Genomic DNA, 13,194 nt, shown 5'->3' with positions numbered 1-13,194 from the left:
AAATTGGCCAAAAATGTAAAAACATTTTGATTTTTACATTTTTTTTTAGGGGAATTTCATATAAAAAAATGTGAAAAATATTGTTATTTTTTCAAAATTTACGCTCTTTTTTTTGTTTATAGCGCAAAAAGTAAAAATCGCACAGGTGATCAAATACCACCAAAAGAAAGCTCTGTTTGTGGGAAAAAAAGGACGTCAATTTCATTTGGGTACGGAGTCGCACGACCGCGCAATTGTCAGTTAAATTCGCACAGCGCCGAATCACAAAAAGTGGCCCAGACGTAAGACAGCAAAATCCTCCGGTGGTAAAGTGGTTAAAGAAAAACAACCGAGACTTCGGTATCACTTTAAGGGCCGGTTCACACCACAAAAACGCACTCCATTTCTGCATACATGTTTTTGATGCTTTCTGGTGCATTTTGGCACGCTTTTGATACATTTTACTACACTACAGTACAGTCCAGTACCTAAAAAATGCAGCATGTTCTACACTATTTCCTGAAACTGGAACACCCTGGATCTGACCGCACTGGGGTGAACTATGCTAAAAGTAAGGCCAAAACTTCTAGGCTGTGCTCAGTAGAGTTGAGCTTGGGCATCCTCCGAACCTCATCTCTAATCTGAACCATAAACGATCTCTTTTTTTGTACTCTTATTAGCTATGGACCAGGTCATTCCTCAACCCACAAGCTCACGTGAGTCCACCCACCACCAGATCCATTTCTGTAAAGGACAGACCATCTGGGGCAATGTAAAGTTTAATTATAGAGTTATAGGCAGTTCTAAAAGGCCTTTAATGCTGAAGTTTAGGGAGCACCAAGTATGGTATCTACATGAAGGAGGGGGGCAGAGGATGGAAGATTTATACAAGCAGTTTCACCTGTTACAGGCCCACCCTTTTGCCCCCCCCCCCCCCATACCCCTGCTCCATTCACACAAGCCGCGATGAAAGGCACTCTATGAATGGAGGAGGCAGACCTTTCTTTCATCCACCCATCCTCTATTTATAGATCGTTTTTTGTTGTAAGAAGTGATAGCAGGAAAAGCCAGGCATAGTTGGCCTTGTGAACGAGTGCTTGGCACAGGTGAAGGTGCTCCTATTAGCCCCTGCAGCACCCGAAGATCATGGATGTGGGGATATTCAGGAGAAAGAGCACAGAAGATTAGTACAAGTGTAGGGACAGGTCACCCATCAGACAGGGACAATAATTAGTGGCAGAGAGAGGTTCTAGATGGAGAAAAGGCTGGGTACACACCATCCTTCTGGCAATCTTTCTCCCCATTTTGGTTCAGACTGGCCTGATCGCATTCCGCCCCTCAGGACAGACGCTGTCGGCACATCTTAGACCTGCTCTGCTACAAATTGCCAGCGTCATTTATACAGTAACAATGCATATTATTTAGCACTGATTACTGTATTGTTGTCACTGGTCCCCAAAAAGTGTAAAAAAAATTTAAGTTAGGGGTCCAATCTGTCCGCCGCAATGTTGCGATCCTGCTAAAAATTGCAGATTGCCGCCATTACTAATAAAACAAAAAAAACAAGAAAAAGTCAAAAAATCTATCTCGTAGTTTGTAAACGCTATAACTTTTGCGCAAACCAATTAAAAAAGACATGGCCCAGGCCTAGGGTGGCACTTTGCAGGGGGGCAGCAAAAAAGCACCCCCCCCTTCCACCTAAGACTCTATTGGCCACAAGTTGCTAGAGCCATCGCTCTCACCCTCCCTCTCTCTCTCACCTCCCTCTCTCTCTCACCCTCCCTCTCTCTCACCCTCCCTCTCTCTCACCCCCTCTCTCTCTCTCTCACCCCCCTCTCTCTCTCTCTCTCACCCCCCTCTCTCTCTCTCTTTTCCCTCCTCTCTCTCTCATCCCCCCTCTCTCTCTCCCTCCCTCACCCCCGCTCTCTCTCTCTCCCTCCCTCACCCCCCCCCCCCTCTCGTGAGATCTCAGGGGTTCATGCTGGGACTTGTAGTCCTTCAATTGTGGAGAGAGTCACATCCATTAAAAAGGAAGGAGTGGGACAAATTTACATATGAGGGGGAGGGGGGCGTCCAATTTTAGTCTTGCCTAGGGCAGCACAAAACCAAAATACACCACTGACGGGGATACTACCGCTTTAACTTTCCCCTGGCTGTGTAACTGGCTGCTGTTATGATATGACTCTGGCTGTACTTGAAACCCTAATTACAGAAATGCAGCAGAAACGTGGCACAAGGGGGGTAACGACTCTTGGTTGAGGTCTTTGATGAAAGAAAACGGATGCCCTTTGCTGCTCTTTGCACATTATTTAATAAATTCCATAGTGTTCCACGTCTGCCGATATTATAAAGCGCAGTGATGATCCTGAGACAGGGAATGACAATTTTAATAACCGGCTTGTCTCGGGTCCTCGTTGTGTTTCGGGATGAGAAGCCGTGTCTGGGAGCGATGTAAAGTGTGAACCTGTCAGCTTGCTCGTTGCCGCAGTTTAAGGCCTCTTTATGTTAAGGCACCTGTGGGAATTATCATCGGAGCAAAAGTTTAATCGAAAATGTTTGGCTGGCGGGCGCTGCTTTCAAGGATAAGACAAACGCGTGGCATCCCGTCACATCTGAACCCTTTCCAAGAAGCCGGGCTGTGGTTGAAATAAGTAGAGAGCATATTTGCAGACAAGAAGAGCAGCGGTGTTGTTCGCTCTGGGGAATGAGACCAGCAAATCAAATTCAGCCGTCGCCATGAAAAAAAAACTTGAGGCCATCCAAAACATCAAACATTAGCTTTACCTCCTGTGCTGTGACTGCGCTGTCAGCTGTGCTTAGCATCGGGATGATGGCTTACAGAATACAAGTGGCATTATAAGGTTTGAATCTGTAGAGATGGCACCGCGACGGTGGCCAAGGGCAGCACATATTATCAGAGTGTCACTCAGCCACCCCCTAAAAATGTACTCCTGGCCTGAACATACAAATAGAAGCAGCAGTAATCAGCTTATTCTACAATCTAAATACTCAGTTCTGAGACACTTTATCCACTTCTGGACCGGAAGGATTTGCCCTCTTAACCACTTCTGGACCGGAAGGATTTGCCCCCTTAACCACTTCTGGACCGGAAGGATTTGCCCTCTTAACCACTTCTGGACCGGAAGGATTTGCCCCCTTAACCACTTCTGGACTGGAAGGATTTGCCCCCTTAACCACTTCTGGACCGGAAGGATTTGCCCCCTTAACCACTTCTGGACCGGAAGGATTTGCCCCCTTAACCACTTCTGGACTGGAAGGATTTGCCCCCTTAACCACTTCTGGACCGGAAGGATTTGCCCCCTTAACCACTTCTGGACCGGAAGGATTTGTCCCCTTAACCACTTCTGGACCGGAAGGATTTGCCCCCTTAACCACTTCTGGACCGGAAGGATTTGCCCTCTTAACCACTTCTGGACCGGAAGGATTTGCCCCCTTAACCACTTCTGGACTGGAAGGATTTGCCCCCTTAACCACTTCTGGACCGGAAGGATTTGCCCCCTTAACCACTTCTGGACCGGAAGGATTTGCCCCCTTAACCACTTCTGGACCGGAAGGATTTGCCCCCTTAACCACTTCTGGACCGGAAGGATTTGTCCCCTTAACCACTTCTGGACCAGAAGGATTTGCCCCCTTAACCACTTCTGGACCGGAAGGATTTGCCCCCTTAACCACTTCTGGACCGGAAGGATTTGCCCCCTTAACCACTTCTGGACCGGAAGGATTTGCCCCCTTAACCACTTCTGGACCGGAAGGATTTGCCCCCTTAACCACTTCTGGACCGGAAGGATTTGCCCCCTTAACCACTTCTGGACCGGAAGGATTTGCCCCCTTAACCACTTCTTGACCAGAAGGATTTGCCCCCTTAATGACAAGGCCAGTTTTTGTGATTCGGCACTGCGTTATTTTAACAATTGCACGGTCATGCCATGCTGTACCCAAAAAAAAATTGATGTCCTTTTTTTCCCCACAAATAGAGCTTTCTTTTGGTGTTATTTCATCACCTGTGCAATTTTTATTTTTTGCAATTAAAAAAAGAGCAACAATTCTGAAAAAAAAAACTATTTTTTACTTTCTGCTATATAACATTCCCAATAAAAAAATGTAAAAAATCAATTTTTTTTATCAGTTTAGGCCAATTTGTATTCTGCTACATATTTTTGGTAAAAAAAAAAATCAGAAAAAGCGTATATTATTTGGTTTGCGCAAAAGTTATAGCGTTTACAAACTATGGGATAGATTTTTGGACTTTTTTTTTTTCATTAGTAATGGCGGTGGGCAGCGATTTTTATCGGGACTGCGACATTGCGGCTGACAAATCTGACACTTGGTGACACCTTTTGGTAGGGATCGACCAATTATCGGCACCACCAGTATATCGGGGGCCGATATGCACTTTCCCCGATATATCGGAATATGCCACCAAGGTGACCGATATAACCGATATTTCGGAAAGTGCTTGTACCGGAGGCATCACCCTGGTAGCAGCGTCCATAGCCGACGGTCGGCTGTCTTGTAATGGCAACCAATGAGGCTGAGAAGCCGCTCGGCTGTCATTACAAGGAGCGGGAGGGGATGTCCCCCCTCCCGCCGCCTTCCGCGGCTTGCCCGGGTCTCCCGTCCCACCGGGAGACCCAGGCATCCTACCTGCACGGCTGCCGAAAGACCCGATCAAAGCCGCATTCGGCTCTGATCGGGTCTCCATGTAAAAAACCTGCTATGACACCACTTGGCGCCGAATTAAAAAAAACTGACAGCATTCAAAACAGCCAAACTTGGCGTTTTTAATGCTTTTCAGTGCCGAGGAGGGTTTGGGGTCTTTTAGACCCCATTCACACTAGCGCGACTTGTCGCCTGCCATTGATTAGCACAGGACCCGTTCTAATAGGAGTGACACAAGTCGCTCCGACTTAGAAAAAGGGTCCTGTACTACTTTGGGGCGACCTTGAGGCGACCTGCATTGACTTTAATGATATGAAGTCCGTGCATGTCATGCCGAGGTCTCGCCAGCAAGTAGCGTCGCCCCTATGTAAACGGGCTCTTAGACCCCCCCAGGTACCTCCACAAGAGTACCTGTGAAAAAAAAACAATTTACATGTCTGAAAATATCGGCAAATATCGGCCGAAACCAATATCTGAAGACCAAAATATTAAAATATTAAAAAAACTATATCGGTCAATTTGGGGACCAGTGACATTAATATAGTGATCAGTGCTAAATAATATGCACTGTTCCTGTATAAATGACACCGCCATGGAAGGGGTTAACACTAGGGGTGATCAAGGAGTTAAATGTGTTCACTATTTTTACTTTCTATCTGTGGGGGGGGGGGGGATTTAACAGAGGCAGAGAGAGATCAGTGATTCAGCCTAGCTGAATCACAGGATCTTTCCCTGCCTCTCTGACAGGAGAGCCATCTTGCATTGTTTACATTCCAGATGGCTCTCCTGTCAGTGTTGCTGAAGATCACGGCAGGCCGGTGGTGATCGAGCCCCCTCCTCCCGCGGTCTGCCCCCCACTGTGTCCAATCACATCGGGAGCGCGGCTCCGGCAGTGCGTGCGTGCATGCGTGCAGCCGAGACTGTGTGCGCATAATCACATAGATCTACATGATTATGCACAGCCGAGCCACCCTGCTGCAGTAAATCTGCGAGGGGCGGTCGGCAAGTGGTTAAAGCTGAAGTTTCAAGTGGTTGTAAACCTCTGAAATGAAAAATGAACACAGTGTATCCTTCTATAGTGAGTTCTTGTCTCTACTCAAGGCACCTAGTGTGATTTCTGTGTCCTCTTCTATCTTCTATCTGCATGATTCATGTCTCACAGTCTATATCAGTGTTTCTCAACTTTTTTTTAGGCAAGGCACCCTTTAAAATTAAAGACAATCTCAAGGGACCCTTTAAAATTATGGACGTTCTCCAGGCACCTCATTCTAAAATGTAAAAAACTATTATATGCAGCAACATCCACACACGAGACCCAACGTTAGAAGGGATTTATTCTTCCAAAGCAAATACAGTTTTGCACACTGGTACTGACTAGTATTCTTATGTTTCTTTTCTCCCTCAAATTCTCCCCATCAGTAAGCTAATGTGACTGATGAGTGAGGGAGAAGGCCGGGGAGGGTCAAACAAGGATGCTGTGGAGGCAACAGCCCCCTCCTTATCAACTGATGACATCATTGGTTGTTAGGATTCCAGTGTATGGAAAGTCATAATGGTGCACAATGAAAACCTGTGGCTTTGTGTAACTAAAAGGCAGGCTTATAACTTTTGTGACTTTTTTTTTTTTTACCAAAAATATGTAGCAGAAAACAAATTGGCCTAAAATGTTAAAAAAATTTTGATTTTTAAATTTTTTTTATGAGAATGTTATATAGCAGAATGTGAAAAATATATATTTTTTTCAGAATTGTTGCTATTTTTTTGTTTATATCGCAAAAAATTAAAATTGCACAGGTGATCAAATAGCACCAAAAGAAAGCTCTATTTGTGTGAAAAAAAGGACGTAAATTTTGTTTGAGTACAGCGTCGCACGACCGCGCAATTGTCAGTTAAATTCACGCAGTGCCAAGTTGAAGAAAGTGGCCTGGTCATTAATGGGGCAAATCCTTCCGGTCTTAAAGTGGTTAAAGGAATAAAAAATGTATATACCGTATTTTCCGGCGTATAAGACGACCCCCTTAATTTTCAAGTTAAAACATAGGTTTTGGGCTATACTCGCCGTATAAGACTACCCCCCTTCCGAAGCAAGGCAACACCATTGAAAAACATCAGATTTCTCATAGATCTCCAAGGTACCCCAAGTACTGTAATACATGTAATCTCTCATAATATCTCCAAGGTAACCTAAGTATAAGTATTACCGGTAGATGTAATCTCTCAAGACGCTGGCTGTGCGGGAATCCTGTACCGGTATACCGTATGTACCGTAGCTTCAGCTACATACAGTATACCGCGCTGAGCCAATCATGGAGAGCGATGTATTCTTTTATTTAATGCAAAGCCTGCTCGGATTGGCAGAGACAGAGAGGTGGGCTGATGTTACTCAGCCAATCCGAGCAGGCTTTGCATTTAATAATAGAATACATCGCTCTCCCTGATTGGCTCAGCGCTACACTGTATGTAGCTGAAGCTACGGTACATACGGTATACCGGTACAGGATTCCCACACAGCCAGCGTCTTGAGAGATTACATCTACCGGTAATACTTATATTTAGGTTACCTTGGAGATATTATACTCGGCGTATAAGACGACCCCCCATTTTTGGAGGATCAAGGCCTCAGAAAAAGTAAGTCCTGCTGAAGTCACTATATTAGAAGAATTAACCTAAAGGGTGACGAGGATTTGGTGTGTGGCTACTTCGCGTTCAGCGCTTAGCGGTGATCTTTAAATATATACATTTCCTTATGGCGGTCTGACACTCTTCTAATAATACATAATGAAAGACTTCCAGTAATTATATCGTCCTTCAGGTCACAGCAGGAGCCATCTACGAAGCAGAGGACATTTCTTCTACACAAGAAGCCTTTTGGTAAAAGCCGGCGTCATCTCACAGCGCAGACAGGCCTCGCACTTCTATCAAAAGAGTCACTTCAACTTTAATAAGTAAAACTTCACAGCGCGAGCCTCAGACCCACACAGGGAAGAATCAGGTTTTCTTAGGCAGGGGAATAAATGGCTTCATTTAGATCGCCCTTTTAATAGAATATCTCCATACTACAAGTGAACCGGTAAAAGTCCAGCGCCAAACTGCTGCCACATTTTATTGCAATCTGTGACCCTGTTAACCACTTCTGGAAGGATTTGCCCCCTTAATGACCAGGCCATTTTTTGCGATTCGGCACTGCGTTATTTTAACAGAAAATTGCGCTGTTGTGCGACGCTGTAACTAAAAAAAATCAATTTTCCTTTTTTTTTCCCCACAAACAGAGCTTTCTTTTGGTGGTATTTGATCACCTGTGCGATTTTTATTTTTTGAGCTATAAACAAAAAATGTGCGACTATTCTGAAAAAACAAAACAAAACAAAAAAAACAATACTTTTCACATTCTGCTATATAACATTCCCAAAAAAAAAAAAAAATCTAAATTTTTTATCCTTTTAGGCCCTTTTTTTTATTTTGCTACATATTTTTGGCAAAAAAATCGCAATGCGCGTATTTTGATTGGTTTGCACAAAAGTTATCTCGTCTATAAACTAGGGAAAAGATTTATGTCATTTAGATTTTTTTTTTACTAGTAATGGCGGCAAACTGCGATTTTTAGCGAGACTACGACAGATCGGACCCCTAACTGACCTTTTTGACACTTTTGGGGGGACCAGTGACAATACTACAGTAATCAGTGCTAAAAATATGCACTGTTACTGTAATAATGACACTGGCAGGGAAGGGGTTAACCTAGTGGGTGATCAAGGGGTTAAATATGAGCCTAGGTTTTTTTTACTAACTGTATGGAGGAGGGGCTTATGAAATGACCATAGAGATCTGTGATCCTATATAGAAGGATCATTTCAGAGGGAACAACAGTCAGCTGTGTTTACAACAGCTGACCGTTCTTCTCTCTCAGCGGGGAACGATCGCAGGTGGCCGGCATCAATCGTGGCCTCCGGCTCTGTGCATCAGAGTCCCCGCTGCCTAGTGGGGACGGGAGCGCGCCGGCGGCGGCACGCGCTCGCCCCCAGCACCACATGCGTGACCGATGTACTACTACGTCGGTTCGTGCAGCCAAGCCAGTCTGCCACAGTAAAACTGTGGCGGGCAGTCGGCAAGTGGTTAAGGAGATTCCACCTCACTTTCCGTATCAGTGACACCAGAGTGAGAAATAAGGGGAGCTGTTGTCACTGGGACAGGAAGACACAGCCAGTAATAATAACTTGACAGAGACTCTAACCCATCCCTATGTAACTAAAAAAGGTCTGTGTCTCCACTGGAGAGATTTCTGATCTCTCTCTGTCCCGAAAATAAAACATTTCCCCAGTGAGGATGCAACCACAAATGTGCACATGGCATAAGTTTTATCTATTCACCACTCTATTCAAAACTAAGAAAAAAAATCTGCTGGAACTATGCAATTGTGCTTCCTTCCATTTCAAGGTTAAAGTGTTACTAAACTCAGGAGCCTGCATTCACTATATCTGGTCTCCTACAGTACACAGAACATGGAAATGCAATTATTTTAGTAAATATAAACCGCTAAATACCTTTTTTTCATCAGCAGTATATAGCAGTCGTGTGACTTCTATCAGTGTCTGGTTAAAGCTTGTAGGAGGAGTTTTCATTCCCCTCTGACTTTCCCATTAGGCTGCAGGACCCCTGACCCTCTGTCTGGACAGTGCTGATTGGCCCTGTGCTGATCACATGCACTCTCCCAAAAAAAAAAAAAACTCTAGCAATACACACCAAACAGGACATGTTCAGAGTGCCCCCAGGGCTCTGGATTATCAGCAGATGGATTGGGGACAGTAAAAGAAGGAGATGATGAGAGAAGACAGGATCGAACAGAATTTTTACACAATTTAGAGGATTAACCCCTTAGGTTCCACAGTGAGTATAACAAGAATGCTTTACTGCATATACAGACTGGTTTTACTGTTGTGGGTTTAGTAACACTTTAAGCTACATAACTTGCCTATGAATGGAAAGTGAAAGAGCAGGTTTATATTCATTTCCTGCTGTGTCACCTCCTCCCAGGGACACAGGCAGCAATACAATCTGAGAAAGATTCCAACACTTCCCCACTCTATCAAAAACTCATAGGCGTGCGCACAGGGTGTGACAGATGTGCCTGGGCACACCCTAATCACCCCATGTACATTAACATTATCACTTTTTGTGCTGGTAGGAAGATGGGAAAAATCTCTCTTACTGGCTCTGCCATAAGAGAAGTCTTTAGGCACTTGCCTTTCTGTGCCGGCAGGGAGATAAATGTTCTGGGGTCATATATATGTAGACACACGCAAACACGTGTGTTTGAGCTTTGGGGTGCACACCCTAATATAATAGGCTGCGCACACCTATGCTCTCTGGGACACAGACAGCAATAAAATCTGAGAAAGGTTCCAACACTATACATGTTAGCTATACGGTACTTTAAGCTTTGCTGGAAACCAGACATATAAACAATGTATTTACCACTATCTGGAAGTAGTCGCTGGGAATAACTACTTCTCCGTTCTTGATCCACTTGATGGTCGGAGCTGGCTTTCCAGTGACAGCGCATTCAAACTCAATGTCCATGCTTTCATAGGCGAAGAGGTTGGCTGGGTGGTTAAGAAATCGTGGAGGCACTGTAAGGAAACAAAAGGATACGTTACCAAAGGGAAACTATTGTCAACCTAAAGTCAAACTCAAAGAATTAAAAAGTCCAGTGCACATCCTACATACATAATAAAGAAAGCAGCTATGGTATCTTCAATGGTGTCCCCCGCAAGACAACAGAAGAACCAGCATCTGGAAAAAGCTGGAGAGAATTTGTCACCGTTAATGGGTGACCGTGCAGAAGGCTGACTGTTGAAGTAGAGGTAAGTACTGTGGACTTTAGTTCCACTTTAAAAGAATAAGCAGATACCAGATCTTCTAGATCTTCTGGTATCTTCTGGGCTTGGTCTTCTACTTGGAACAGGTTATAGATATTTTTTAGGGTAGGTTAGGATATTTTTCAAAGGGTGTCCTCATTTTGTGGAGTGCTGCTGAACTGAAGCTAGTGTGCCCAGTGATAATTCTATTGACATCAAAAATCTGTATCTAGTGCCTCGTTTTTACTTGTGTTGGTCACCAGATGGAGGACCCCTCTGCTCCAAGCCTCAAACGTTTTATGCTCCCTTCCAGACACCTATTTGGGCAACCTCCCCCAGGGATTGGCTGGGACCACATAAATATTCAGACTGCAGATTTGATTCTCCCAGAACACTACTTTCCAGAACCATCCAGAAAGCAGGAGGAAGAAGTCAAATCCACAGCATGTGGAAAAAAAGAGCAGACTAGAGCAATCGCAAGCAGCTCCACTGATTACAGTGGAACTAAAGAAATAAATGTACAGTACCTAACCTAGCTAGCGCTTCACTAGGAGGGTGCTACATGTATGTTCAGTGGGATTATACACAGTCCTGTAGCCTCCTGGGGCACATGACATGGGCATCTTAATGTGCTTTGGGCAGAGGGAGACGTCATTCTGAGCTCCACTGAAAAAGGGACTCCACCCCCACATACAGTTTTTGTTGAAAGTGGGGGGGAGAAGCCAGATTAGTGAAACACAAAAAAAGTGAGTAAGTGCTCTTTTACATGGTTGCGGGGCAGTGAAATCCCGCAGTTGAGCAACATGTTTACTGCCACTGTGACCACTCCCCCTATAGCTGCAAAGGCAGCAGTCAGAGGTGTACACATGCAGTGGGTGTGATGTTTTTCTTTTCAGTCACAGCAGAAATTATAGCTTGCTTTCGGTGGGTGTACCGCCGATCAAGAGCGACCCACTCGGGTGAAAGGGCCCACAACTGCATGCATTGCATGTGGCGTGCTAATGGAGGGTTCAAGGGGTTAAAGCATGCAGTGAGGAGGTAATACAATGCCACCCCATCGCCTGTCAAATGCGTGATCTGAATGCCAATCACTTTTCAGAGATCAAAGCACATCTGAATGAGCCCTACATTGCAAAGTTCCTTAACCATCATATGACGGCACAACGGGGCGCACAGTGGGGCGATCGTGGCCGCGCCGTTTTGCTAGGACACAGCATGACCCCGATCTTGGTAAAGAGCCAATGACTTGGCTCTTTACTCATGTGATCGGCTGTGTCCAATCAGAGCAGGGTGTGTGGCGACGAGAGCCGATTAGCGGCTCCTCCTCAAAGGGGAACCTAGAAAAGGTAATCAGGGCACTGATCATCAGTGCCCTGATTACAGGAAAGTCCAAAAACAGTGCCCACAGTGCCCACCACTGTGGGCCCACAGTGCCCACCATCAGTGCCCACAGTGCCCACCATCAGTGCCCACAGTGCCCACCATCAGTGTCCACAGTTCCCACAATTAGTGCCCATAGTTTTGCCAGTCAGTGGCTGCTCATCTGTGCTGCCTATCAGTGCCACCCATCAGTGCCTGTCAGTGCAGCATATTAGTACCTCCTCATCTGTGCCACCTCATCAGTTCCCATAAGTGCCACCTCATGAGTGCCCATCAGTGCCGCCTCATCAGTGCCCATCAGTGCTGCCACATCAGTGCACATCAGTAGAGGAGAAAAATTGCTTATTTTCAAAAATGTACTCACAGTAAATAAGAAAAACATTTTTTTTTTTTTTAATTTTCTGTCTTTTTTTTTTTGTAAGAAATAATAAACCCAGAGGTGATTAAATACCACCAAAAGAAAGCTCTATTTGTGTGAAAAAAATGATAAAATTTCATATGGGTACAGTGTAGCATGACCGCGCAATTGTCATTCAAAATGTGAGAGCGCTGAAAATTGGCCTAGGCAGGAAGGGGGTGAAAGTGCCCAGTATTGAAGTGGTTAAGAACTAGTTGAAATGAGCTCGGTTGGTGGCCCTGCTGACACCAATGAATTCCACTCTACTGGATGAACAGTTCAATCAGAGGCACCCACTGTTCCAGTAATTTGACGGCTGGCATGGCCACATTTTATTGCATGGTTGGAGGAACCTATTCATTTTTTTTGTTCAGCCTACAGGCTGAACTATAAAACAAAAAACTATCAGTGCTTTACAATGGAAGGGAAGATAGTAAACAAGATGGGGGACTCCGGGGCCCAGGGTTTAGTTTTAAAATGTCTCTAGCTATTGATAAGCTGCAAATCCTTGCATGCCGCCATGGCACACCGGGACATGTTCTCCATCTAGAAGGCGCAGCAGCTGAACCAGTCAGCTCTCTGTTCTGGATCCATCACTTCTGTCAATGATTCCCAGCAAGGCCAAATATCTGAATAATGGCAGAAAAATCATCGTATTTCGCTGGCTTGTTCCCCTTGTCGGAAAAAATTAACATTTCAGAATATTTATATTTCTATGACATCTGCCCACTGAACTAATTCACCGGTGATGCGCACAGAGCTGACATCCATATATTTGCATATCATTTAAATACAAATAAATGAACAATTTTGATGGGAAAGCAACTATGCAAATATGTCATTGCACATTCCTTTTTTTTTTTTTGTATATCTCCTAGAATTGCTCTGAATGAGATATGAAAT

The 13,194-nt window shown here is 44.8% G+C and overlaps 1 protein-coding gene across 4 annotated transcripts in view; it reads right to left on the bottom strand.

The window, feature by feature from the left end:
* The window catches only part of DCC (DCC netrin 1 receptor), a 1,040,152-nt gene that overhangs the window by 372,801 nt on the left and 654,157 nt on the right, over positions 1 to 13,194 (bottom strand). For all 4 annotated transcript variants that reach the window (XM_082267705.1, XM_082267706.1, XM_082267707.1 and 1 more), the window contains exon 6: positions 10,132 to 10,286. In XM_082267705.1, coding sequence (XP_082123831.1) covers positions 10,132 to 10,286 — 155 coding nt within the window. The remainder of the gene's footprint in view (positions 1 to 10,131; positions 10,287 to 13,194) is intronic.

This window comes from Pelophylax lessonae, assembly GCF_965119305.1.
Source record: "Pelophylax lessonae genome assembly, chromosome: 1".
Lineage (NCBI taxonomy): Eukaryota > Metazoa > Chordata > Amphibia > Anura > Ranidae > Pelophylax > Pelophylax lessonae.
Note: the sequence above shows the minus strand (reverse complement) of the source record. Positions and strands in the feature narration are given on the sequence as shown.